Source organism: Loxodonta africana, chromosome 1 (assembly GCF_030014295.1).
Source record: "Loxodonta africana isolate mLoxAfr1 chromosome 1, mLoxAfr1.hap2, whole genome shotgun sequence".
Classification (NCBI taxonomy): Eukaryota; Metazoa; Chordata; class Mammalia; order Proboscidea; family Elephantidae; genus Loxodonta; species Loxodonta africana.
In genome coordinates this window covers 116,680,228-116,707,779 of record NC_087342.1, presented here as the reverse complement: position 1 = coordinate 116,707,779, position 27,552 = coordinate 116,680,228, and the positions used below count along the sequence as shown (strand labels likewise).

The 27,552-nt window shown below is 41.7% G+C and overlaps 1 protein-coding gene across 1 annotated transcript; it reads left to right on the top strand.

Annotated features, from left to right (window-relative positions):
• Nucleotides 1-121: 121 nt before the first annotated feature.
• On the top strand, nucleotides 122-13,706 carry LOC100670476 (glutathione S-transferase alpha-4-like). The gene is made up of 6 exons (XM_003404431.3): nucleotides 122-208; nucleotides 1,849-1,900; nucleotides 4,790-4,922; nucleotides 7,179-7,320; nucleotides 11,590-11,721; nucleotides 13,506-13,706. Exons 1-6 carry the CDS (start codon nucleotides 122-124, stop codon nucleotides 13,626-13,628), a joined length of 669 nt encoding a protein of 222 aa, XP_003404479.1. The 3' UTR covers nucleotides 13,629-13,706.
• Nucleotides 13,707-27,552: the final 13,846 nt, after the last annotated feature.

Genomic DNA, 27,552 nt, shown 5'->3' with positions numbered 1-27,552 from the left:
TGCATAGTTTAGTCTTTTTTAGAATTGTCGTAAATGGAGATACACCATATGGCATGTGTTAGATTGTTCTTTAAATATATTTTTTGTATTTTGTCCCTCAAAAAGCCCTGAACCAGGAGTCATGACAGCCAAACCCAAGCTCTACTACTTTCGTGGCAGGGGCAGGATGGAGTCTATCCGGTGGCTGCTGGCTGCAGCTGGAGTGGAGGTTGGTTCCTGGTTGGGAAAAGGCAGGAGGGCAATTGGGGAGAGATGGAAGTGGACTCCTTCCCCGTTCAAAATCCAAGACAGGTGACTCCAAGCTGTATCCACTCTTTCCCTTTCCAATCGTCCTTCTTTTGTAGGAAGTGAGCGAGGGATCAAAATCCAGTGTGTAAGTGGGAGTGGCGGAGTGGGAGGGGGGAGATGTTCTGGAAACTTCAGAGAGTAGAAATGATCTTGTTGGGTTGCAAGGCAAAGGAGAAGGAGAAGACTCACATTTGACTCATTCTCTCTGTTGGGATTGGCTGGTTTTCTGGGGTCTTTGTAGCTCTGCCTCAGCACCTCAGTCACACTCTACTTCTGGCTGCCATCCTGAACCTTAGGCTCAGTCAGGTCCCCCCTAGAGCCCTCCCCTGAATGACCTGCCCCACAGATATCCTTCCTCCCGTGACTGAATTCCCTCCCCACTGACTTTTCCCTAGATGTTCACAAGTGCCTTGGAATTGTTGTTTCATGCAGGCGTAGACTTCTTTTTCCCTATTTGAATTTCATCTCCTCTAGAGCAGCAACTCATTACCTTCTTTATTTTACCATTTGTTTAAGGAAAGTGATTGAATCCTTTAAATTGAGGTGAGGGAAGGTACTGCTTGTCAGTCCCTCTCTATGTTCCTCTGAAGTTCTCTTCTTTTGGGTAGACTTTTCTCCTAACACTCATCACCTTATTCCTTCCCACCCATTAAGATTTGGGAGGCAAAAAAAAATTACTCCTTCCCACAAAAATTTTACAACCTCCATCAATAGAGTGTGGTAAACTCACCTGCATGATGATCTTTGTTCTTTTTTAATTTTTATTTTACTTTAGATGAAGTTTTAAAGAACAAACTAGTTTCTCATTAAACAGTTAGTACACATATTGTTTCGTGACATTGGTTAACAACCCCACGACATGTCAACACTCTCCCTTCTCAATCTTGGGTTCCGTATTACCAGCTTTCCAGTTCCTTCCTGCCTTCTAGTCCTTGCTCCCAGACGGGTATGCCCCTTTAGTCTTGTTTTATGTGCCTGTCCAATTTTTGGCTGAAGGGTGAACCTCAGGAGTGACTTCATTACTGAGCTGAAAGGGTTTCCAGGGGCCATACTCTCAGGGTTCCTCCAGTCTCTGTCAGGCCAAGTAATGACCTTTGGATCCCTTTCATTGAATATGTGATCATCATGGATCTCTTTCAATGAGTATGTGGTCATCAGAGGGAAATTATATTTGTCTTGATACAGAAGGAGAATAACACAGAAGAGGAAGAAGAAAAAAAAGCAAGGAAAAGGAGAAATCTTTGGGGAAGTTGGAGGAAAAGACAAGGGTTTGGGGAGAGAGAAGAGCCAAGGTGAAGAAATGAGAAGATATGAATAGGGAGGCTGGGAGAATCCTTTAAGTAGGCAAAAAACAAAAAGGGGTGTCAGCCCCATGCTAGTCTAAGCTAATCTACACACAAGTTCTGTCAGAATTTTCAACTGTGTGGTAGTTGATAATTGGTGGTTCCTTCGTAGATTTTCCTTCTGGGAGCCTTTGGGCATTCTACAATGTAAGCATTTCTTTTTCTGATTACCTTAAATTATAACAGTTATAGCAATACCTTTCTATTCTTTATCTAGTTTGAAGAAGAATTTCTTGAAAAAAGAGAACAATATGAAAAGCTGGAGAAGGGTGAGCCTAAATTTATTTGATGTTATTACAAAAATAGAAATTTGTTTCCAGAAATATTCATTTTGATGTAGAACACAGAGCTCTAGAATGACAAATATTAGAAAAGGCAGTCTCATTGTACGACTGCTAACATTATTATTTTTTAAAAATTATTGTACTTTAAATGAAGGTTTACAGAGCAAACAAGTTTCTCATTAAACAATTAATACACGTATTGTTTTATGACATTGGTTGCCAATCCCACTACATGTCAATGCTCTCCCCTTCTCGACCTTGGTGATGGCTAACATTATTGATTGCTCACTCCATTTCTAGTGCAGAGCTAAGCTTGTCATATGCACTGTCTCTTTGGCCTTCACAAAAGTTTATCAAGTTGGTTGTACTATCACCACTATTAGATAGGATTGCTGTGGGTTGACTAATGTGAATTTGTTCAATACTCACACTCCTGTGGAAGAATCCTTTAAGAATTTTTAAATACTGATCCAGTGGGTGGGAGGGGAGAGGGAAAAGAGAGAGTGAATCTGACCTAAGATACTCTCTATTTCTCATGGTTCATATTCATTTTTTCTTGGTGGTTTTAACGGATTAACAAAAACCATTTTATCATGTTACAATAACAGAATCAAGAAAACTATGGAAAAAATGTTTTTGATTAAATTTTGATCAAAGAAGGGGTCCTTAATCCTTATAATCCTCCAGAAAAACTTCTCACACTGAGAGAAAAGACTAGTACTTTTTAAACTCCTAACAGCGATAACATTGCTTTCCTTATCTAAGGATACCAGAGTAGGCCCCATTGTCGCTGATAGACAAACATGAAATTAACACAAACTATTTTTAAGAAGGACATTCAATTAGCTAGTTAGCAGACCTGACACTTACCAACTGTATGACTTTGGGCAAGACCCTTAAGTTCTCCGTATTTCTGTCTCCTTAACATAAAATAAAATAATCTCTGTGGTCATAGATTGTAATGTTCCAGCAGATCTTACTGAGTGGGGGAGTCCTCTTCCCACTGTTGTCCAGGAACTTTATTATCTGGAATCCCCCAAAAGCTCTTCTTCTTTATCTCTGTGCCATTCTACCCCAAATGAGGACAACTACTGGTGCATAGTAGGGGTTAGGCACATATTTACTGAATAAACTCTTCCCTGATCATTCTAACGTGAAGTCCTCCCTAACAGCCTCTGAAGTCCTCCAGCCTTCCCTGAGTCTATGATGCTTCTACGTTGCTTAGGATACCTTCCTGAACATTACAGTAATTTGTGAAAAGAGGCAGAGAAGAACAGCAGAGAGAGCACTGGACTGGGGGTCAGAAGGCCCACGTCTGTTGGCTTAGCTGTCCCCTGTGTTAGTGGGGCCAGTGTTTGCTTTCACTGGCCTCCATAGTGCCTCTATCTATAATATGAGGGAGTTGAACAAAATAATCTCAAAGATCCTTACCTGCACTATTGAGCTGAGATTTTTAAATCCCTCTGAGGACTGTCAGCTTCTAGAAGCAGGGACCATTTCTAATTGATGTTTGTTTCAATCACAAGCACTAGCCCAGTGCCTAGATTTTAGATTCTCATTCAACACTGAGTGAATATAGAAATATCTTTAATAAATGAAGGTTTTGCAGCCTATCCTTAATAATAGTACTGATATTTCCAAAGCATGGTCACAGTCATAGTCTTATTTCTACTCAAAGAAACTCAGTAAGATGAGCAGGACAGATATTGTTAAAGATCAGAAAATAGATTCAGAGACTTGCCTAAAGTCAGAACTAGACAGGGACACTGGCTTCTCTGGAAAGCAGTCACTGGTTCCTGGGGTGGTGTTCTCCCCATTACCTGAGACTATTTCTATTCTTATTAAATCAAGTGGCAACAGTACTAGAACCAAATCAAATAAAACCCAGTGTCGTTGAGTCGATCCCAACTCGTAGCGACCCTATAGGACAGAGTAGAACTGCCCCATAGAGTTTCCAAGGAGCGCCTGGTGGATTTGAACTGCAACTCTTTGGTTAGCAGCCATAGCATTTAACCACTATACCACCAGTGTTCCCAACAGTACTGGAAGTTGGGAAAATTAACTGTGGCCTTTGCCAATGCACTAGCGAAGTCTGGTTTCTATTCTGAGTAAAGTTAGTTATTCCTTATTCTCAGCAATGTAGAGCTGTTACTGGAAGCTTAAAGATTATTCATTTATTCAAGCCCCCATGAAAATAGCACCATTTATAGCACATATGTGAATCTATTTGTACAGGCATTCACTTGCAAAAAAAAAAAAAGAACTTAATTTTACTGAGCATTGATTACTGACAGCATTCATTTCTTCCAAAACCCTGCTCAATAGAAAATTAGTATTTTAGAGAAAAGAAAGCTGAAGTTCAGAGAAGTAAAATTTGCTTGAAGTCACATGGCTGGAAAGGGTGAAAGCTGGCATTCGAACCCAGGTCTGCCAGATTTCAGAGCTTGGTTCTTGCTGCCACGTCCACCCTGTTGCTGTGTAGACCTAGAGAGATACCCGACGTGCTTTTTAAGAACACAGACTCCCAGACTCTACCCCTGAATCAGAATAACTGGGAAGCGGGGTGGGTATTTTTAACAACCCCCCTGCCCAGTGATTCTTATACACCCTAAACTTTGAGAACCAGACACGCTTATAACACTTATACTATAATCGTGTTTAGCCAACACACAAATATGCATGAAACCATCAAATTGATCTCAATTTTACATGAAGCAAATGGTAAACATTTCCTCAACAACTGGGGTCTTTAACTCAGCACTTTGGGTGAAAACTAAAAACTGCTTTCGCGAAATTAGAAGTGGACTTCCTTCCTGCAGGCTCATGGCAACCAAGGAAGGAGAACATATTAACCTCTCTTTGCTCAAACCACAGATGGATGCCTGCTTTTTGGCCAAGTACCTTTGGTTGAAATGGATGGAATGATGCTAACACAGACTAGAGCCATCCTCAGCTACCTGGCTGCCAAGTACAACTTGTATGGGAAGGACCTGAAGGAGAGAGTCAGGTACCATTGTGTCATGCCTGCACTTAATACTTAGCCAAGTTTCTGCAGATCTGGTTCAGAGGCAGCCTTTCAGCCTGAGCTGAGGCGAGAAAAGGGGTGATGCTCTACTAGAGCTGGAATACCCTGGGCTGAACTCTGAATAAATACTCCAGGCCTTACCACTTTGTATGCTTGTCGTAGCAGTCTGCATTCAGCATTCTCATATTCGCTCCTGACTCCTAACACGATTTGCCCTCAGAAAATGACTTGGTAAACTATTCTACATGAAGGTGGAAATTACTGACTCAGAACACATAGATTGAGCATAGTTTCAGTGATTTATTACCACAAATAATGTGTTTTGAGGTAAATAACAAATCACATCAAACACAGTGGCTTAAGTCAGTCAGCATGTATTATTGCTCACCATTCTATGCGTCAGCGGCGTGTGTCTGCTAATCTGGTCCAGGCCCCACTTATCTCAACAGGACCCATTCTATGTCCAGTCAACCAGCAGTCAGCTAGGTGACTCTGATTTCGGTTGTTGGCTGGCTGTCAGTAGGGGTGATGGAGGCAAATGGGCCATGTGTCTTTCATCCTCTCAGCCTGGGCTTGTTCTCATGGCAGAGATGCAGGGTTCTAAAAGAGAGAGAGTAGAAGAACATAAGGCCTCTTAAATTCTAGGCTCAGAACTGATCCCTCATCAATTCCACCACATTTTATTGGTCAAAGCAATGCATGAGGTCAGCTCAGGAAATAGACTCCATCTGTTGATGGAAGGAGCTGCCAAGCGTCATTGCAAATACTGGAGGGGCGAAGGTTTGTGGCCATTTTTTGCAACCTATGTACAGCAAGCATCTGCTGCTGTGTGCTGTAAACTGTGCTAGGCCTGGCTGAAATGATTGGGTTATTCCTCCCAGGAATAATTTAATTTAACAGGAGATAAGCAGACTGAAGACAAAACAAGGACTTGCAACTACAAAATTTCATCTGGATTTGGGGAGTCAAGTAGCCTTTTCAGTGGTCCTTGAAAACTCATTACCATAGACATGGACGTGGTGTTTAGTCGACATACGCATATTCTGGTGCGAGAAAGCCCTGTGCTCAATTATTGAGAGAGAGAGAGAGAGAATAGTTTAGGAATGAGCAAAGTTCATAACGAGTAGCAGCCTACGCCCAATGTTCTTATACCTTCATCTTTAAAACAGACTTAGTTGTTCCAACCTGCAATCCCAGACGGTGTATGAATAGTTTTCTTTTATAGCAATGTAGAAAAGTATTAATATGCAAAAGCATTCTGTTTTTAATTGTTTTGATGCATGTTTTTAATTGTTTTTTCTTTTTTTAAATGTCCATTTTTTTTTCTAAGATGCATGTTCTAAGCTATAAATTGTATCATTAATAGTCTTTTCTCTGGGTTAGCATAAATTGTAATAGACTAAAATAAGTGGGCTAAGTGACAATGTAACATAGAAGAAAAATGATTTCTAATTCAGATAGGGCAATGAAAATAAATTACACTTTTTTTTTATATAGTACATACACTTATATAGTAAATATACTTAGAAAGACAAAGACTACGCAAGATCATTAAATTAAATTTGTTGGGTAATAAGCACATAGTGAGGGATACTAAGACATATAGTAAATATACTTAGAAAGACAAAGACTACGCAAGATCATTAAATTAAATTTGTTGGGTAATAAGCACATAGTGAGGGATACTAAGACATACAACTAGCATAAAATGACTCCAACAGGCCAATAAGAAGTAGTAATATATCTATTATTATTTTTTTAATAATACTTTTTCAGTGTTTTCCAGCAAAAGGAAAATTTTAAAGGAAATGAAATCTAGCTGTTTGGCTGACCTGGCTAGGAAGGCAAACTCCTTTCTCAGTTGACAAGTCAGCAGAAGATCTGCGAAATGACATATCTTCCCTAAATGAGTGAAAAGTTTTGGCACTAATTGCTTTGCATATTGGTAAACTTCATTCAGTTCAGTTTTTAAAACAATAATAACAATTGTTTGTGGCAGAATTCAGCTGAAAGGCATCCATTAATTCTTTCATATATCCCTTTATTCAATAAACCTTTCTAGAACTCCTACTAGGCCCCAGTCACTAGTCAAAAAAATTACTCCTGAGAGTGGAAGCTTAAGGGAGAGAATCAAAAATCATTTGCCCCAACATCTATTTATACCATAGAAGTGTTGGCTTAGGAAACCCTTTACTCAGAGTTTCCTCTCTGGATGAGAATCGAATGGTGTTTCCTCAGGATTGATATGTATGTTGACGGCACCCTGGACCTGATGCTAATGATCATGCTGGCTCCATTCAAACCCCCTAAGGAAAAGGAGGAGAATTTTGCCTTAATCATGAAGAAAGCAAAAACCCGTTACTTACCAGCCTTTGAAAAGGTAGGCTGCTGGAGTCCAGGGCTTTTACATCTCCTGTAGTTGATATGAATTTTTAAACAGTGAATATTTGAAAAGACAGAGGCTATGTTAGAGCTGGGAGCCCTGGTGGCACAATGGTTAAGTGCTCAGCTGCTAACTGAGAGGTTGGTGGTTGGAACCCACCAGCTACTCAGGGGGGAAAGATGTGGCAGTCTGCTTCCAAAAAGATTTACAGCCTTGGAGACCCTATGGGGCAGTTCTACTCTGACCTATAAGGTCACTGTGAGTCAGAATTGACTTGACGGCAGTGTTTTTTTTTTTTTTTTGATGTTAGTGTTTACTGCTTTTGAACCAAATTTTTAATAAGGATTCCAGAACAAAAAGCAGGTAAAATTATAGTGCCTTCAACAAAACGGAATCAGAATAAACTAATTGGAATGAAAGAATATAGCTGTAAAAAAACGGAATGGGGGTGGTGTCTGACCTCCTCCAACCCCATAAGGGGGAAGAACCAAGATCAACAGCCCAAGGCTGACTCTGCGAGGGGGAGGTCAGACACGCCTCTTCTCTCAGCCATCTTTGCCACCTCTGACACCAACCGTCCCTTCCACACTGCTGGGTTTGATAATTCATTGCAATGGCCACACAGAACTCACAGACCAGTACTCCCAAGTATGGGGTTTATTAGGGAAGTAACAGGTTACAATTCAATTCAGGCTCAGGAACACTCAAATATACAGTTCTTTCATTAGGATGGCCTCTTCCAGTCGTGTTCTCAGGGGCACCTTTCCCTGGCTATAGGCCTCTACCCAAAGGCACTCAGCTTTCTCTCTCTGTGGGCTGGGAAGCTCACTGTGCCGTCTCCTGCTGCTGGGTCTCTCCTTCCACTGCCTCTCACTGCCTTCAGGGTTACAGCTTCCTCTATCTCCTGGTCCCAGGAGCCTCCCAGCACTGGCTCCTGGCTGTTCTTCCTTGGTGGTGGTGGGATCTTCCTCTCTGCTCTGGCACTGGCTCTCTTTTAAGGCAAAAGTGATCAATCTCCTTGGTAGGCCACTATTACCCTATCACACAATCACCTGGGTGGGAGTTACAAGACCATGGGTAGAAAGGCCACACATGAAAGTAATTAATCATACCACAATAGCATTTCTGTTCTGATTTTTAAAATAAGCCATCAGCCCAAGACATCACCATCTTGATTAAATTCATTGTATCAGATAGTAGTTTTAGGTTTAATAATGGAGGCAAATCATGCCTCGATTCAAAGACAAAGCCTCACAAAGATATAACTTTACTGAAGTTGTTTTGGAGTGGATGTTAATTACAAGTCTGATAAGGTTCCGAGAGAGAGTGGAAGAATCTAGAGGACACAATACATTTGATAAGGTTCCAAATCTAGAGAATAGCGTGAAACATGTTAAGGAAGGCTTATCCAAAAAAAAAAAAAAAAAGCCCATAGTGGAGTCCATTCCGACTCATAGCAACCTACAGGACAGAGTGGAACTGCTCCATAGAGTTTCCAAGGAGTGGCTGGTGGATTCTAACTGCCAACTTTTCATTTAGCAGCTTAAGCACTGGCTCCATAAATATTTACTAGACAAAAGAATTCTGTGGTATTCACCCTCAGCCTTAGCCTTGGGAAAGAACGACTTATTATTGACTACCCAAGAGCACTAGAAAAACAAGTTCCTGTTTGTCCAGGATCTTGTACAGTATTGTTAAAATACCTTCCAAAAAAAAATTAATTTGATTATTTGAGTCATAATATTAAATGTGCTTTGTCATGCTACAGGTTTTGGAATCAGTGTATAGCCTAATCCAATACCTCTCAAAACATTTTAAAACAGCTTATTTGTTCAAATCGAGATCACATTCAAGCTTATTCATTGTAATCAGTCGATATATTTCTTAAGCCTCTTTCAGTTTACAGGATTCCCTTTAACCTCTCCCTTTTTCTTGCCTTTTTTTCCTCTTGCATTTACTTCATAGCGTTTCCCACTGTCTGGATTTTATTAATTTCAACTATGTGCTTCTTGATTTGTTTTGATTTATCCGCTTGGTGTTCCTTTGGTCTGAGGATTTTTATTTTTAGTTCTGGAAGACTCTCCATCAAATCCAAAAAAAAAAAGCAAACCCACTGCCATTGAGTTGATTCGAACTCATAGCGACCCTATAGGACAGAGTAGAACTGCCCCATAGAGTTTCCAAGGAGCGCCTGGTGGATTTAAACTGCTATCCTCTTGGTTAAGTAGCCATAACACTTAACTACTACACCGCCAGGGTTTCCTCTCCATCAAACAGCACTTGTAAATGCCATCTTTCTCGCTCTGCCTTTTCCATCCTTCTGGGCTTCTGTTAGGTATATTTTGGAGCTTCGTTTTGTCTCCCGTGCCTCTTAAATTCTCTTTCATGTTTTCAGTCTCTTTATGTCTGTGGATTCCTCAAGCCTGTATTCTGAAAATTATTAATTCTTTTTTTGGCTTTTTAACTTCTCCATTGAGTTTTTAATATCAATGTTTATATTTTTCATTTCTAAAATTTTTAGCTGCATCTTTTTGAAATTCATATGCTTTTTTTACCCATACGCTTTTTAATTTTTTGAACATTATAAGCATTTTTTTAAAATCATCTTACAGATTTCTCTCTTGTTTTTGACTCTGTGACTCAAAATCCTCCTTTTTTTGAGTCTGTTGCCTTTGCGTAGAAGGCAAGATGCTTCACACACTGTGTAATTTTTAACGGTGAGCTTCTCTTTAGCAGGAACCATCTTCTACATATTTGACCCTGTCTGGGTGTTTTCATCTTTGCTTTGGCCAGGACACTCTACAATTCATTGATTCTAGGCATCTTTTTCTTTCATACTAATATTTATTTTTATTCTTGTACGCATAACAGAAAAAGATGCGGTGTCTGAATTTACCTTTGTTCCTTATTTATGGAGTAAACACATATTTTGTGCATATGGTAGATAGAGCTACACCTGAGGAATTTTTATACAAGTCACCCCCAATTTACGACGGGGCTTCGTTCCCACAACACTGTTATAAGTCGGTTCTGATGTAAGCATCCATGTCTGTGGGTTTCACATCTGCGGATTCAACCAACAACAATCGAAGATATTTGGTGGTGGGCGGGGGGGAGGAGGGGAGAAAGTTTCAAAAAGCAAAACTTGAATTTGCCACGTGCTGAGCACCACAGGAACGTAAGGATGTGTAGCAGCCCCCCACCATTTCACAGACCCTCAGTCTCTCTCCAGCCCTCCTCATTGGACCTTTGTTTGGCTCATATATGAGGAACTTGAGCATTCTCCGATTTTGGGATCTGTGGGGGTCCTGGAACCAATCCCCCATGGAGACCAAGGGACAACTGCACCTCCTTTTTTTTTAGTTTTCATTATTATTACCTTTTATTATCAGTATCATTATAAATGCAATCTTTATTCATTCTTTGGGGATTGGCATGAGAATGATAACATCAGCAAATTACATGCTGCAACATTGTATGTAGTACATATCACTAAGGATAAGATGTTAAAAAAAAAAAGGACTTAACCACAGTCCTAAGAAGTACAGTTCCTCTTAACTAGAATATCTTGTAAGTCTGGAACTACTTATATTTGATTTTCACTGATTAGTAAAAAAAACTAGTTTTTTACGTGGCTCAGGTTTGGGGTCGTTGGTGACTTTTTTTTGCTTTTGGTATAGCAGCCAGAAGAAGCCCTGGTGGCACAGTGGTGAAGCAATCGGTTGCTAACTGAAAGGTCAGCGGTTGGAACACACCAGCAGCTCCATGGGAGAAATATGTGGCAGTCTGATTCCATAAAGATTTCCAGCCTTGGAAACCCTATGGGGCAGTTCTATTCTGCCCTGTAGGCTCGCTATGAGTCAGAATCAACTTGATGGCACAACACCACCACCACCACCACAACATAGCAGCCAGATTCTAGCTAACAGTGGTTTTTGTGTATGCTTGTACGGGTGGATAAAGTTTTACTTCACCACCTCCAGGGAGCCTGGTTCCAACACTTCACCACCCAAGAGGCCTTGATAATCACTGAAAAGTTAATTTCCAAAAGGTGCGATGTATAAGAGTGTCAGTTTCATCCTATACTCACAAGCATTGGAGATTATGAAGAAAAAGACTCTTCAGTAAATCTGATTCGTGGAAAAGATTCCATGTTTTTGTAACTGTTTGACCAGGCAAAATAGTCTTTTACTTTTATTCGATGTCTGTTATTTTTCTTTCTGTAGATTTCGAAAGACCATAAACCAATTATTTTTCTTTCTGTAGATTTTGAAAGACCATAGGGAGGATTTTCTTGTTGGCAACAAATTCAGTTGGGCAGACGTGCAGCTGTTAGAAGCCATTTTAATGTTGGAAGAACTCAATGCCTCTGTTCTTTCTGACTTCCCTCTGCTAAAGGTAGTGTACTATTATTAACATCCACAAAAAACAAAAGCGACAAAAAAGAAATAAACAATGCAATAGAAAAATATGCCTCCAGATCAATCTCAAAAGAAACTGAAGAAGACTATTTTAAAAATCATTATTTTATGTATTTGTTTTAGTTGTTTTCTCCTGCTTACACTCTATGATCTGTTAGGAAATAAAACCTTGTGAAGGGAGAAAGAACAGATTTGATTTCTAGCATGAACATTCAGTGTCTTCCTATATTTTAGTGCTTCGAGTGTTTTTTCCTGGAGGAGCAAGGCTGGCAAGCCTGTCTTTGTTGCTTTCTTGTCCAATCTCCAGCAGACCCCACTGCCTGCTTTAGTCCTGCTGACACCAGGTCCCCACACAGCCCCTCGATCACCCAGAGCTTCTGCTGGCTGCCGCTTCCTGTTTCCTGTTGTACAGCCCCATTTCCCAGAGTGCTTAAGGGCTCTGCTGCTAACCGGAAGTTCTGTCCTTCAAACCCACCACCTGCTCTACGGGAGAGAGCTGTGGCCGTCTGCTGCTGTAAGATTACAGCCTCGAAACGCTATGGGGCGATTCTACTCTGTCCTTTAGGGTCGCTATGAGTGGCAGTCGACTCAGCAGCAGTGGGTTTTGGGTTCTCTCTGTCTCTGCCACTGCCGAACCTTACCTGGTCTATTCCAATTCCTTCGGAACATTTTATTTCATAGGTAAACATGAGTTTTGTAATTCATGAAGAGTTTTATTTTTCTTATTATAAAAGAATGCAAGTTCATCGTGGGTACATTAGACATTCATATAAGCTAAAAGGTGAAAAGAAAGAAAAAAGACCTTATAATCCTACCAGCCAAACGTTAAAGCATTAAATTTCCTGATCTATTATTTTGCCTTTTCCCCTAGAACAGAATGGCTTATATCATGTTGTGGCCTGCTTTAAAATTTTTTTTTTTCACTTATCATGAGCATATGTACATGTCATCAAATAGTCTTCTGCAATATCATTTCATTTTATTATAATTAGGCAATAAAATCACATATTTTTTCAAAATCAGAGCTATAAAGGTCATAAATGGAGAAATCTCATTCCCGCCACTGCTCTCCCAACTTCCCGATCCCATCATCACTTTTACTGGTTTTTCTGTGCCCTCCCAGTTATCCTACTTATGCAGAGATAAGCAAAGATAGATAAGAATATATGTTTTTATTCCCTCCCTTTCTTACACAAAAGATAAATATTTTGTCATTCACCAGTTGTTTTTTTTTTGTTTGTTTGTTTTTACCAACAACACATGCTAGAGATCTTTGCCTGTCTCTACAAAAAAAAAAAAAAAAGGACTCTCCTAATTCCTTTTATGTATAATATTTTAAATTACTGGGTTATGTCCCTTGTCTTGGGTTCCCCTTTTCCTGGAAATATAGGTTATTTCCAATTCCCACTGCATTGATGTGCCTATAGCTGTTTCTTTGCTTATGCTTATTCTCTTATAATAAGTTCCTAGAACAAGAATTGATAGGTCAAAGAATATGAATTTTTTGAGGCTTTTGATATATGTTGCCCGATTGTGACAATGATTTTTAACAAAACAATTAAACTTATGCTAAACACACCAGCAATTTTTGTATCTGCCCCAGGGGATATCCAGCAAACATGTTTTGAGGAATTAAGTGTGATTTAACACACTGGTCTCCCAAAGATCAAGGTCTGAGCAGCCCCCGCTGATGACAAAGCTCTGATTCTTAAGAGTTTTTGCGACTGTTACTGAAGCCTGATTTTATGTTTCTCGTTTCAGGCATTTAAAACAAGAATCAGTAACATCCCTACAATTAAGAAGTTCCTGCAGCCTGGGAGTCAGAGGAAGCTGCACCCTGATCAGCATTATGTTGATGTTGTCAGACACATTTTGCAGTTCTAATGGCCAGTGGGTCTTATGATGGCAAGAGTCATGACCAATCACACCACCGGCACAAGCCGTCTGTAGTGGATAACGAAGCCAACAGTAGATTCTATAAATAAAGTATCTGAAAATAAAACTAGACTGCCATCAACCACAAATGCCTATTAAATGCCATATGAAAATGTTCATGATGTGTGAAGCTTTTTTTTTATAATTTTTATTGTGGTTTAAGTGAAAGTTTATAAATCAAGTCAGTCTCTCACACATAAACCCATGTACACCTTGCTACGCACTCCCAATTACTCTCCCCCTATTTTTTTTTAATGAGACAGCCCACTCTGTCCCTCCACTCTCTCTTTTCATGTCCATTTCGCCAACTTCTAACCCCCTCTACCCTCTCATTTCCCCTCCAGGCAGGAGATGCCAACATAGTCTCAAGTGTCCATCTGATCCAAGAAGCTCCCTCCTCACCACCATCCCTCTCCAACCCATTGTCCAGTCCAGTCCATGTCTGAAGAGTTGGCTTCAGGAATGGTTCCTGTCCTGGGCCAACAGAAGGTCTGGGGGCCATGACCACCGGGGTCCTTCTAGCAGACCATTAAGTCTGGTCTTATGAGAATTTGGGGTCTGCATCCCACTGCTCTCCTGGTCCCTCAGGGGTTCTCTGTTGTGTTCCCTGTCAGGGCAGTCATCAGTTGTAGCCGGGCACCATCTAGTTCTTCTGGTCTCAGGATGATGTAGTCGCTGGTTCATGTTGCCCTTTCTGTCTCTTGGGCTCTTTATTGCCTTGTGTCCTTGGTGTTCTTCATTCTCCTTTGATCCAGGTGGATTGAGACCAATTGATGCATCTTAGATGGCTGGCTGCTTGCTAGTGTTTAAGACCCCAGGCGCCACTCTTCAAAGTGGGATGCAGAATGTTTTCTTATTAGATTTTATTATGCCAATTGACTTAGAAGACCCCTGAAACCATGGCCCCCAGACCCCTGCCCCTGCTATGCTGACCGTCGAAGCATTCAGTTTATTCAGGAAACTTCTTTGCTTTTGGTTTAGTCTAGTTGTGGTGACCTCCCCTGTATTATGTGCTGTCTTTCCCTTCACCTAAAGTAGTTCTTATCTACTATCTAAATAGTGAATACCCCTCTCCCGTTCTCCCTCCCTCCCCCCTCTCATAACCACAAAAGAATGTTTTCTTCTCAGTTTAAACTATTTCTCAAGTTCTTATAATAGCGGTCTTATACAATATTTGCCCTTTTGCAACTGACTAATTTCACTCGGAATAATGCCTTCCAGGTTCCTCCATGTTATGAAATGTTTCACAGATTCCTCACTGTTCTTTATCGATGCATAGTATTCCATTGTGTGAATATACCATAGTTTATTTATCCGTTCATCCACTGATGGGCACCTTGGTTGCTTCCATCTTTTTTGCTATTGTAAACAGTGCTGCAATAAACATGGGTGTGCATGTGAAGCTTTTTTTTAAGTTTGTAGGTTTTGGATGATAGTCCACAACTTATAGGAAATGAATGTTCTGTATAAGTAGACAGGAGGCAGACATAGGCCACTGTCCTTGCTTTATGCATCAAGATCAGGACATCTGGGGGGAGACTGACCAGAGATTTGGGAAGTAGGATCTCTCCAACATCCACACTGATGCTGAGTATTTGTGATAGAAAGAAGTGGCAAGTGAAAAATTGGGAGTAGGTAAATGAATGATGCCAGGGCATTCTAGAGGTGGGGTGGGGACCAGGGAATGTGCAGGGAGCACCTTTTGAAAACCTGAACAAATAGGGACAGTTAGATGATCCCCTTCCACCTAATACAGCCACCCTGAGACTGGGTTTTGCTTTGGTGAAACAATTCCAAGTAACACTGAGATTGTTGGAGATAAAACTAATTAATACTTCCTCATATAAATTGACCAAAGATTCTTCAGCCTTGGTATACTTCTTTTAGAGAAAAAAAATTTTTTTTAATTGTGCTTTAGGTGAAATTTTACAGCTCCAGTTAATTTCTCATTTAAAAATTTATATACATATTGTTTTGTGACATTAGTTGCAATCCCTACAATGTGACAGCACACTCCCCCTTTCCACCTTGGATTCCGTGTGTCCATTCAACCAAATCCTGTCCCTTCCTGCCTTCTCCTGCTTTTGGACAGGAGCTGCCCATTTGGTCTCATATATCTGATTGAACTAAGAAGCACATTCCTCAAATGTATATTTTTTGTTTTATAGTCCTGTCTAACCTTTGAAGAGTAGGCTTTGTTTCAGTTCTGGGTTAACAGTGTGTTCAGAGGCCATAGTTTTGGGGGTTCCTCCAGTCTCTGTCAGATCATTAAGTCTGGTCTTTTTACATGAATTTGAGTTCTCTTCTACGTTTTTTTCCTCCTCTGTCCAGGACTCTCTGTTGTGCTCCCTGGCAGGGTGGTCATTGGTGGTAGCTGGACATCATCTAGTTCTTCTGGTATCAAGCTGTCCCACCAGTCTGGTTCATTTGGTCCTTTAGTCCTTTGGACTAGCATTTGTGTCTTTGGTTTTCTTCATTCTCCTTTGTTCCAAGTGGAATGGGACAAATTGATGTATCTTAGATGGCTGCTCCCAAGCTTTTAAGACCCAAGATGCCACTCACCAAAGTAGGTTGTCAAAATATTTTCTTTATAAGCTATGTCATGCCAATTGACCTAGATGTTAGGGATAATTATTATGTTTCTTAACGATGTAATTTGGAGCTTAGCCACATATTCAGTATCTATTTGATTGCGGGGGGGTGGAGGGAGTGTCTATTCAGGGTGGTGTCTATTCAGGGAGATCTAGGGTGAGGTTCCTGGTGGCCTGGTCTAGAGCAGTACTCTTGCCAATGGCTTGAGGTATGCTGTTCTACCAGCTCCAAACTTCTGCTGGGATGTCCCACCCCAAACTACCAAACAAATCTGTTGCAATTGAGTTGATTCCAATTCACTGTGACCCCATGTGTTAATGAGTAGAACCACTTCATAGGGTTTTCTGGCTATTATTTATATGGACCTTTCTTCAGTTTCCAAACGATTGTTGCTGTTATGTGCTATCAAGCGAGTTCTGACTCACAGTGACCCTATGTATGACAGAACAAAATGCTGCCCAGTCCTGTGCCATCTTCGCAATCATTGCTATGTTTGAAACCATTGTTGCAGCCACTGTGTCAACCTACCTTGCTGAGGGTCTTCCTTTTTTTCACTGACTCTCTACCTTGCCAAGCATGATGTCCTTCTCCAGGGACTGGTCCCTCCTGATAACATGTCTAAAGTACATAAGACAAAGTCTCACAACCTTGCTTCCAAGGAACATTTTGGCTGTACTTCTTCCAAGACAGATTTGTTCACTCTTCTGGCAGTCCATGGTATATTCAATATTCTTCACCAACACCATAATTCAAAGGCATCAATTCTTTGGTCCTCATTATTCATTGCCCACTTCCTTATTCATTTCCCATGCATATGAGGCAATTGAAAACACCATAACTTGGGTCAGGTGCACCTTAGTCCTCAAAGTGACAACTTCTCTTTTCAACACTTTAAAGAGATCTTTTGCAGCAGATTTGCTCAATCCAATGCATCCTTTGATTTCTTGACTGCTGTTTCTATGGCTGTTGATTATGGATCCAAGTAAAATGAAATACTTGACAATTTCAGTATTTTCTCCATTTATAATGATGCTCCTTATTGGTCCAGTGGTGAGGATTTTTGTTTTCTTTATTTTGAGGTGTAACCTATCCTGAAGGCTATAGTCTTTGATCTTCATTAGTGAGTGCTTCAAACAAGGTTGTGTCATGTGCATATCGCAGGTTATTAATGAGGTTTCCACCAATCCTGATGCCAAGTTCTTCTTCATATAGTCTACCTTCTTGGATTATTTGCTCAACATAAAGTTTGAATAAGTATGGTGAAAGAACACAACCCTAAGACACACCTTTCCTGATTTTAAACCACATGGTATTCCCTTGTTCTGTTCGAATGACTGCCTCTTGGTCTATGCACAGGTTCTGCATCAGCACAATTAAGTGTTCTGGAATTCCCATTCTTCTCAATGTTATCCATTATTTGTTATGATCCACACAGTTGAATGCCTTTGCATAGTCAAAAAAACACAGGTAAACATCTTTTTGGTATTCTCTGCTTTCAACCAAGATCCATTTGACATCAGCAATGATATCCCTCATCTCATGTCCTCTTCTGAATCTGGCTTGAATTTCTGGCAGTTCCCTGTCATTGTACTGCTACAATTGTTTTTGAATTGCCTTCAGCAAAATTTTACTTGCATGTGAGATTAATGTTATTGTTCAATAATCTTTCTTTGAATGGGCACAAATATGGATCTCTTCCGGTCCATTGGCTACGTATATAAGCTTTATTAATTTCTGAGTATGTATCTTTGAACATATCTTTACTTATGAAATGACTTAATGACTCACCAGACTTTATGACTTTTCCTCAGGGGACACAGGGACTGACCATTCCTTCGTCAGATCCTTTCCCAGCCACTCTTCCTCCCCTCTTCACATGACTGATCAACAGACTTACTATAACCTGGTCCATTCAGCATTCCCTCCATCCTGTGTGGGGCCTGAGCTCCTGCTCCCAGTGTGGTTAAATCCCAAACTGGGGGTGACCAACATTCAGTTTATCACTGCAGCTCATTCCCTACTCTGAGAAAGCCATTGCCAGTGGAAAAAGAAATTATTTGTTATTGATTCAAAACTGTAAACCAATTTCTTTTTATTACAATTATACTACACGTTCTTAGTAAAAACTCACACTTTAGAAGGTTGCTATGGCTGTCAAATTGATTACGACTCATGTGACCCCATATGTGCAGAGTAAAACTGCTCCATAGGGTTTGCAAAACTGACCTTTCAGAAGCAGATTTCCAGGCCTGTCTTTCGAGGTGCCTCCGGGGGCATTCAAATTGACAACATTTTTGCTAGTAGTGGAACATGTAACCATTTGCACCACCCAGGCTATATGGAGAAAAGTTAAATCCTTCCTCTCCCAAACTGTTTTTTAAAACAACCACTTGCTGGGCCCTCGCTACTTGCCTTGTGCCTCTCTTGAGAAGCAAAGTGCTGCGTGATTGAGTTCCCAAAGTTCCAAGCCAGTTTTGCTTATGTTCTATTTCACAGGTTTTTAAAACAAGCCCTAGGCCTGACCCCAACTTGGCACATTCTCAGAGCACACCCCTAAAGACAGCTGACAACAGAAACACCAAGCTAGCCAATGCCAGTAACAGATTTCATTGATCTATAATCCGCATCGAGTAAAGTTTGATATCTTTTTTTATAGTTAATCTCTTAATTCTTCTTAATTTGGTTCTCCTTGGGATCATCACCTAGTTTCTTAGGTGGGACTTCACACAAACTTTTAGAGGTAACAATAGATGCCCAAAGCAAGGTGAGTCTCAGAGACCAGCAACATTAAAGGCCTGGCGCCTATCCCACCTTCCCCTAGAGAGTCTTAGTTTTGGACAGAAAAAGAAGGTGACTACCAACCTAACATGTCCGATGGAAATGGAAGAGGTGTGGTCTCAGGAAGTCCTTGGACATAGCTCCTTGCCCAAGGCTGGTCGTCCCGGCTGAACGCTGTTCATGCTCCCAGAAGATGCTGGGAGGAAAACCCTGTTACCACCCTTGGACTCCATCTCAGGAACTCAGCTCTTTGGCAAGAGAGAAGTTCTTTTCTTGGTATCCACAAATCTCCCATGTTTCTGCTAAAGCCCATTTCCTTTGGTTTGGATCTTGGCAACAAAGAATTTCAACCCTGGCAGTGGAATCCCATAACTACTCTGCTGGACTTGCTGTTGATAACTGTCTTAGGCATCTAGTGCTGCTTTAACAGAAATACCACAAGTGGGTGGTTTTATCAAAGAGCTTATTCTCTCACAGTTCGGTAGGCTAGAAGTCCAAATTCAGGGCACCGGCTCCTGGGGAAGGTTTTCTGTCTCTGGAGGAAGGTCCTTATGAGGCATCAGTCTTCCCTTGGTCTGGGAGCATCTCAGCATAGGAACCTCAGGTCCAAAGGACTTGCTCTGCTCCTGGCAGTGCTTTCTTGGTGGTGTGAGGTCCCCCGTCTCTGCTTTCTTCTCTCTTTTATATCTCAAAAGAGATTGGCTTAAGACACTACCTAATCTTGCAGATCTCATGAATGTAACTGCCACTAATTCGTCGCATTGCATCATTATGAGAGGATTTAACAACACAGGGAAATCACATCAGATGACAAAATAGTGGACAATCATACAATACTGGGAATCATGACCTGGCCAAGTTGACAGATATTTTGGGGGGACACAATTCAATCCACGACAGTAATTAATCCTCCTATTGCTGTTAGTTACCTTGGAGTCACCAGGCCTTTTCTTCCGAGGTACCTCTGGTAGGATAGCAGATACCTTTAGGGTAGCGGTCGGCGAGAAACCATTTGTGCCTCATAGGGACTCTCGATCCTCTCCTTAGGCTCTGAGATTTCAGACGGGTGATTGCTGGGGCGGTCTCTCAGTGCAGGGTCAGAGGGAGAAGACTTAGGGCAAAGTCAAAGATGGCTAGTCCTGCTGGACCACCTGAACAAAATTGAGAGAAAGACGTTTTGGTTTTTGGCTTTGATCCTCCCCTAGCTACCCGCCCTTTGGTTGTCATTGTTGCCTTTAAGCAAAAGAAGATTTATTAACCCATGCAACTGAAAGAACAAGGGGAATTCAGGGACTTGAGTAGTGTCAGAGTTGCAAACATCTCATTCTGATGTCTGTGTTGGCCTCAGATTCTTCCACGGTTCTGTAATTGCCTCGCCCTACTCTCTGTGTCCCTGGGGCTGTAACTGAGGGACTGATACAGAAGTGGAGCCACATGGAGGGGGCAGGGGAAGTTCTTCAAAGGAATGGGAGAAGAGAGGGAGAGATGCTAGGCAGACGGAGCCACACAGGTCTACTACCTCCTCAGTTACAGATGAGAGAAGTGAAGCTCAGCTAGTCCCTCACCCCACAGCCAAACTGCTGCTGTACTGACTTGCCAGCAGGAATTGCATTCTGGTTCTACAGGTGAGAAAAATTAGATTCAAAGTGGGGAGCTGACCTTGTCTAAGATCACACAGCTAATGAGTGGCTGAACCAAGATCTGAGCCCTGAAGTCAGGACGAATCATCTTTTTAATATATCTGGCAGTAACCTGATGTTTAGTTTGGGAGATCAAAGATGACAAGGAAATAAGTCTTTCCTGTTTGATAAAGGGTAGTAAATTTGGACACAGTGTTTCTACTTATAGCCGTTAGCACCCGTTCTAATGTTATGAATTTGTCTATTTCTGGGCTTTTTTTTTCTAAGTCTTTTTCCCTTCTACTATCAGTTGAGCCTTCCCCAAAACCTTGCAGGGAATAGACCTTTTTTTTTGAAACTGAATATAGTACTTGAGTAAACCTTTTTATTGAGGTAAAACAAATATATAATGTTGTTGTTAGGTGCTGTGGAGTCCACAGCTCAATTTTCTTTTTAACAAATGCCATTTTGGTTTTTAACAGCTTTATTGAGGTATCTCTTAGTCATCTAGTGCTGCTATAACAGGAATACCACAAGTGGATGGCTTTAACAAAGAGAAGTCCCAATTCAGGATGCCAGCTTCAGGGGAACGCTTTCTCTGTCTGCAAGAAGGCCATTATCATCCATGTTCTCCTGGTCTAGGAGCTTCTCAGCATAGGGCTCTCGGGTTCAAAGGAAGAGCTGTGCTCCCAGCGTTGCTTTCTTGATGGTATGAGGTCCCCTGTCTCTCTGCTTGCTTCTCTCTTTTGTATCTCAAAAGAGATTGGCTTAAGACACAATCTCATTTTGTAGATTAAATCCTGCCTCATCAACATAACTGCTTCTAATCCTGCCTCATTAACATCATAAAGGAAGGATTTACAACACGTAGGAAAATCACGAGATGACAAAATGGTGGACAATCACACAACACTGGGAATCATGGCCTAGCCAAGTTGACACACAATTTGGGGTGACACAATTCAATCCATGACAAGATATAATTAACATATCATAAAGTGTTCAAGGATTTTTAATAAATTTGTACAATTGTGCAACCATTAAAAAAAAAAATTTTTTTTTTTTTTTTAGGTCAATCCAGTTTTAGAACACTCCCAAAGTCCATTGCCATCAAGTCAATTCCGTCTCATAGTGACCCTACAGGACAGAGTAGAACTGTCCCACAGGGTTTCCAAGGAGTGACTGGTGGATTTGAACTGCTGAACCTTTTGGTTAGCAGCTGAGCTCTTAACCACTGTGTCACCACGGCTCTAGAACACTCCCAGCACCCTGAAAATTTCCTTGTTCCAATCCATCCTCACACCCACCACCAGTCTCAGGCAATCATTGATCTGCTTTCTGTCACCATCTATTTTATTTCTCCAAAATGAAACAGCCGTGAACCCACAATGCCAAGACAGCAATGCCGGGTCATCTTTTTGTGGGCACCTTCTTCCATCTGAAGGAAGGTCCAGCAGAATTTCAGTGCTACCTGAGTAGTTGTCCTAAGCCTGCTGCTCCATCTCTCACAGAGAAAGAAATAAGGCATCTCAGCCAAAGAGAGAGTTTGTCCCAGCCAAAGAGAGAGTTTGTCCCAGCCAAAGAGAGAGTTTGCCAAGATCCCAAGGAAGAGATTTCAGAAGGCCCTAATTCATTTAAGGTCTTCAAGGTTATAATCTCAAGAAAATAGAGTTTAATGTAAAAGTAAAGTATAACTTAACAGATTTATGAAGTGGTGTGCAAAGAGTGGAGGGTTCAAGGGCAGGAATTTGTAGACTGTTCTAGCACTTGAACATGAATATTCTGGGCCCCTGGCACAGAGCTTCCTAACCTGTGTGTCTTAGGTGGAAGCAGGGGGTGAAGATATTGATTACCTCAGTCCTTGGGGCAGCTGGAACAGCCTTGTGGTGTACCTCTAGGGCTTACTAATATTACCATGTCTTCTCTGTGCCAGTTTGCAAAAAGACTCGTATCTTAGTTACCTAATGCTGCCGTAACAGAAGTAATACAAGTGGTGTTTTTAAAGAACAGAAACTTATTTTCTCACAGTTCTGGAGCCTAAAAGTCTAAATTCAGGGTGCATCTCTAGAAGGAGGTCCTTCCTTGTCCATAGCCCTGGGAGTTTCTGAGAGTTTCTGGGCATTCCATGGCATCTGTTTTCCCCGCGTCTGTCTCTGTGTCTATTGTTCTTTTTACAACTCCAAAGTTTTAGGACTCATTCTACACTGGTATGACCTGACTAACATAACAAAAGAAAACCCCTGTTTCCAAACAGGATCATATTTATAGGTCTAGAAGGCACTGGGTTACTGGGTTAGGGATGTGATAGGTACGAATGTGTGTCACCTTGGCTGGGCCATGATTTTCAGTGGTTTGGCAGTTATGTAATGACATAGTTTGGCAGTTATGCAATGATGTAGTTATCTTCCATTTTGTGATATAATGCAATCACCTCCATAATGTGATCTGATGTGGTCAGCCAATCAGTCTTAAGAGGAGTTTCCTTTGGGGTGTGGCCTGCATCCAATATACATGGATGTTTTGGCAAAGCTCATTGACTTCTCATTCTGGATCCTACACCTGGCTCATCATCAACCGACCTCCTGTTCTTGGGACTTGAGCTAGCGACCTGCTGTATTGCCTGCTGATCTTGGAATTTGTCACCTTCCACAGCCTGTGAGCCAGCAGCCTTCTGTCTGACCTGACAATCTTGAGCTTATCAGCCCCTGCCACTACATGAGTCAGGAGAAGCCTCCAGGCTGATGCCTGACTCATAGACTTAGGACTTGCCAGCCTCTACAACTCCCTCTATGCTTCACTGGTTTTGCTTCTCTAGAGAATCCAGCCTAAGACAAGGGGTAGGATTCCAGTACATATTTTGGGGGCAAAGCAATTTAATCCACAACAGTTAAGAAGTTTCCCTAAGGGGCTGATGGTGGGGCCTATTCTTATAGCTTTATAAGTCAAGCCAGCTGTCAACAGCACCCAACTTTCCTAGCTTGGATTCTCTGCTCACCACATCTTATCAATTTTTCTCCAGGGTTAAGGGTGTGTTGGCCAGCCATTAGAAAGAAACACTCTGATCCTCTGGTAATGATGTCCTTCTTGTACAATAACAGCTAGAAGTCCCTGGTTTGTTTATATGTTTTGTGTGTTTTTAATGGAAGTAAGTTCGCTCCTGTTGTGTTATCGCCGGAGGTACTTTTACATAACCATGTTACAGGACCTGCAGAGCTGACTGAAGACCCTGGGCTGTGATGGCACAAAAATATGTCGCTGCTTTTGTCTGAGGAGCCAATTGAGACTCTGGTCTTTCTGGCCTCTAACCACAACACTCTTCCCCCTCACAATTAGTTCTCATATTTATATAACTTCTTTCTGTACAATTTGTACTTCATACTTCATATTTAATTGTGGTGAAAATATTTGTCCCTTCTGAAGGAAATTTCAGGCGTCATGAAATAGACATGGATATCTCAGAGATCAAGGGTCCACTGTGCTGAAAATATGCCACACAGAGATTGCTTTCAGGAAACAGATATGAATATCTCAGAGATCAAGGGTCCCCCACGCTGAAACTACGCCACACAGAGTTTGCTTTCAGGAAACAGATATGAATATCTCAGAGATCAAGGGTCTTCCACGCTGAAACTACACCACACAGAGATTGCTTTAGACAAGGGTCACAGGAGAAAAGGCACACCTATTGGGCACTTTCTTTGGACCAGGCTCTTTTCCAAATGCTCTACCTCCATTCTATGACTTAATCCCTGTAGTAACCCTCCAAGAGACATACGATCATTTGAGTGTGTGCAGGTGAGGAACCTGAGGCCCTGAGAAGCCAGGGGACCTAGGTTCCCAGAGACAAGAGTAGGACTGGGGCGAGAAGCCAGACTTGCTCATGCCAGACCCAAGGCGCCTTTCTCCTTCACAGAGAAGAGCAAAAACTTGTTAAACACAAGGTGTTAAAATGATCCAGAAACAGGCTGAGGCGGGTGGTTATTCCACCTTGTTTGCCAGCTTGGCCCCTGTCTTAGTTATCTAGAGCTACTGTAACAGAAACACCACAAGTGGGTGTCTTTAATGAGCTGAAGCTTATTTTCTCACAGTTTAGGAGGCTAGAAGACCAAATTCAGGGCACTGGCTCTAGGAGAAGGCTCTCTCTCTGCCCACTCTGGGGGAGAATCTTTGTCTCTTTCAGTTTTTGTTCCTGGGCTATCTCCACATGGCATCTATCTTTCCTCTTGTACTTGCTTCTCTCTGTGCCTAATCTGCTCTTTTTGTATCACAAAAGTCTTTAGGTTTAAGACAATACCCTACACTGATATGGTAATGAATGTAATAAAGAAACCTCCTAATCCCAAATGAGATTACATCCATAGGTATAGGGGTTAGGATTCCAACACACATTTTCGGGGGACACAATTCAATCCATAAGACTCTCTGACAGCATTAAGGAATCCAGTCCTACACAGTCCTCAGGGCTCAGCCAGGTGAGAGCACTCTAACCAACCAGGTCCACAATGCCAGCAGCCCAGAAAGGAGCCAGAGGGCAACTGGCTTTCCCGGTAGTGGCGGTGGATCACAGCGGGACTTGTCCACTGGTGCAGCTGTGTGGCCCATTCTCCCTTGCAGCACCCTCCAGGATCTGCCAAGATGGACATCTGTTGACTTCCTGGCCAGAATTCTAGCCACCTGAGACAGTAGCCATTCCAGGGGATATGGAAGCCACTGACTGACCTTTCTCAACCTTACTATTTTCACTCTTCAGTACTCTTAAATTCTCTTTCCATGGCCTCTTCTAATTTTGTTTTTAATAGACTTTATTCTTTAGAGCAGTTTTCTATTTAGGTTCAGGACTCACTCTACACTGGTATGACCTGACTAACATAACAAAAGAAAACCCCTGTTTCCAAAAAAAAAAAAAAAAAAAGGATCATATTTATAGGTCTAGGGATGTGATAGGTACAGATGTGTGTCAACTTGGCTGGGCCATGATTTTCAGTGGTTTGGCAGTTATGTAATGATGTAGTTTGGCAGTTGTGCAGACAGTACAGAGTTTCCATATAGCAGCACACTGTACATGTACACTGTTTCCCCTGCTATTAACATCTTGCATTCCTGTGGTACACTTGTTACAATCAATGCACCAATATTGATACCCTGTTCTTATTAACTAAAGCCCATAGTTTACATTAGGGTTTGCTCTTTGTGTTATGCAATCTTACGGATTTTCACAAATATCCTGTGTCCACCAGTACAGTGTCATACAGAACAGTTGCACTGCCCTCAAGATGCTCTGTGTGCCCCCTACTCATTCCTCCCCTGACCCTTTGGCAACCACTAAATGTTTTACTGTCTTTATAGATTTGTCTTTTGCTTCTTCTATTTTTAATGATAAAATAATCATAATAGCTATGGTTTTCAGTGCTTGCTCTGTGCCTAGCTTTGTGCAAGGCAGTTTATATCTCTTATCTTCAAAACCACCTTATAAGGTAGGTCCCAGAAAAGGTAGGTAGCTTCCCAAGATCACAGAATGGCTTTGGAAAAGGCAGGTGTACGTGGCTCTAGAGTCCACGTTTTGTTAATTGTTACTGCTAATTACTATAGCAGAGAAAGGTCAAGGAGAGGGAAGGCACTTTGTTGTTATTACTCTATAAATATCAGGGAAACCAGCACAGTAGAAAAGAAGGTGTGGGGAATTCTCAAGTTTTACTTTAATCTGAGTCATCTATTCACAGACTGTAATGCAGACCTAGAAGTAGCTGTTATTTCCCAGTAGTCTAAATGCCCCCATTTTTCCCTTCACAATTGCAAAAGGATCCGATAATCTAGTTAATTCAACTTTTTTTCTTTTCTGGTCTTTGTGGTTGACTTCAAAACTATAATTTAGTTGCATTATTATTCACAGAGAATAGAATTGTATAGGGATGAAGCGTCCTGTTACGTGGAACAGGAAGACACAGAGTCACAGGACTGGAAGAGATGCTGGCGTTAATTGAATCAGATGCTCCCCCAGAGAGGTGTGTGTTAAAGGGGAGGGCAGCCACAGTCTCTTCCAGGAAGCGGGATTGCTTATATCCTTATATCCTCTGTGAGCGATTTCCAAAATCATCTTCTGTTCAATCAGGGCATTCACATCAAGAAAAACAAAAAGATATCTTTGAAGTGTCTGGTTTGTCTGTACACTCAAAGGTAGGCTTTAATCCCACCGATGAGATAAATTCATGAGAATACAAAGCAGCAGCTGCGTCCTGCTTCTTATTTCAAAGTGCTCACGTGCGTGAACCAAATGATGGACTGAGGCACAATGCCTGGCACGCAGCAGACCCGCAGCAAACCGCAGTTTTCTTCGCCCTTCCAGACCAAGACAGGAGAAGCAGAGATTTTTACTGACGACCCTGAGGACAACGTCAGCCTCCAAGTCTGCCAAATACCAAAAAACCCAAACCTGTTGCTCCTCGGTCAATTTCGACTCATGGCGACCCCACGCGCTACAAACCCTCCATAGGGTTTTCTCGGCTATAATCTTTACAGAAGCTGATCTCCAGGCTTTTCTTCCAAGGCACTGCTGGGTGAGTTCGAACTGCCAACCTTTCAGTCAATAGACAAACACAAACTGTTTGCACCACCCAGGGACCTTGTTCTGCCAACCACGGAGGTAAAAAACAAAACCAGTCGCTGTCCAGTAGGCACAGAAATGGAAACAGGGATGCAGTCAACGGAAGCCTCCTTGCTGGTCCTAGGTGGGAAGCCTCCTTGTTCCCAAATGCCTGCTCACTCCTGCATCCTGGGGCGGTTGGGGTTTATTTGCTCCTTATCAACCTTCCTGGGTCTGGCCCCACAGCTCAGTCCTGCTCCCTATAATTCAGAAAGAAAGAAACTCTGGAAAAGCGGGATTGGGC

What these genes read in the sequence shown, in the direction of transcription:
- LOC100670476 (XM_003404431.3), top strand. Translation starts at nt 122, where the DNA reads ATGACAGCCAAACCCAAGCTCTACTACTTTCGTGGCAGGGGCAGGATG. An exon ending in ACTTACCAGCCTTTGAAAAG is followed by an intron (nt 7,321 to 11,589) that starts GTAGGCTGCTGG and finishes TTCTTTCTGTAG; the next exon opens with ATTTTGAAAGACCATAGGGA. An exon ending in CTGACTTCCCTCTGCTAAAG is followed by an intron (nt 11,722 to 13,505) that starts GTAGTGTACTAT and finishes TTCTCGTTTCAG; the next exon opens with GCATTTAAAACAAGAATCAG.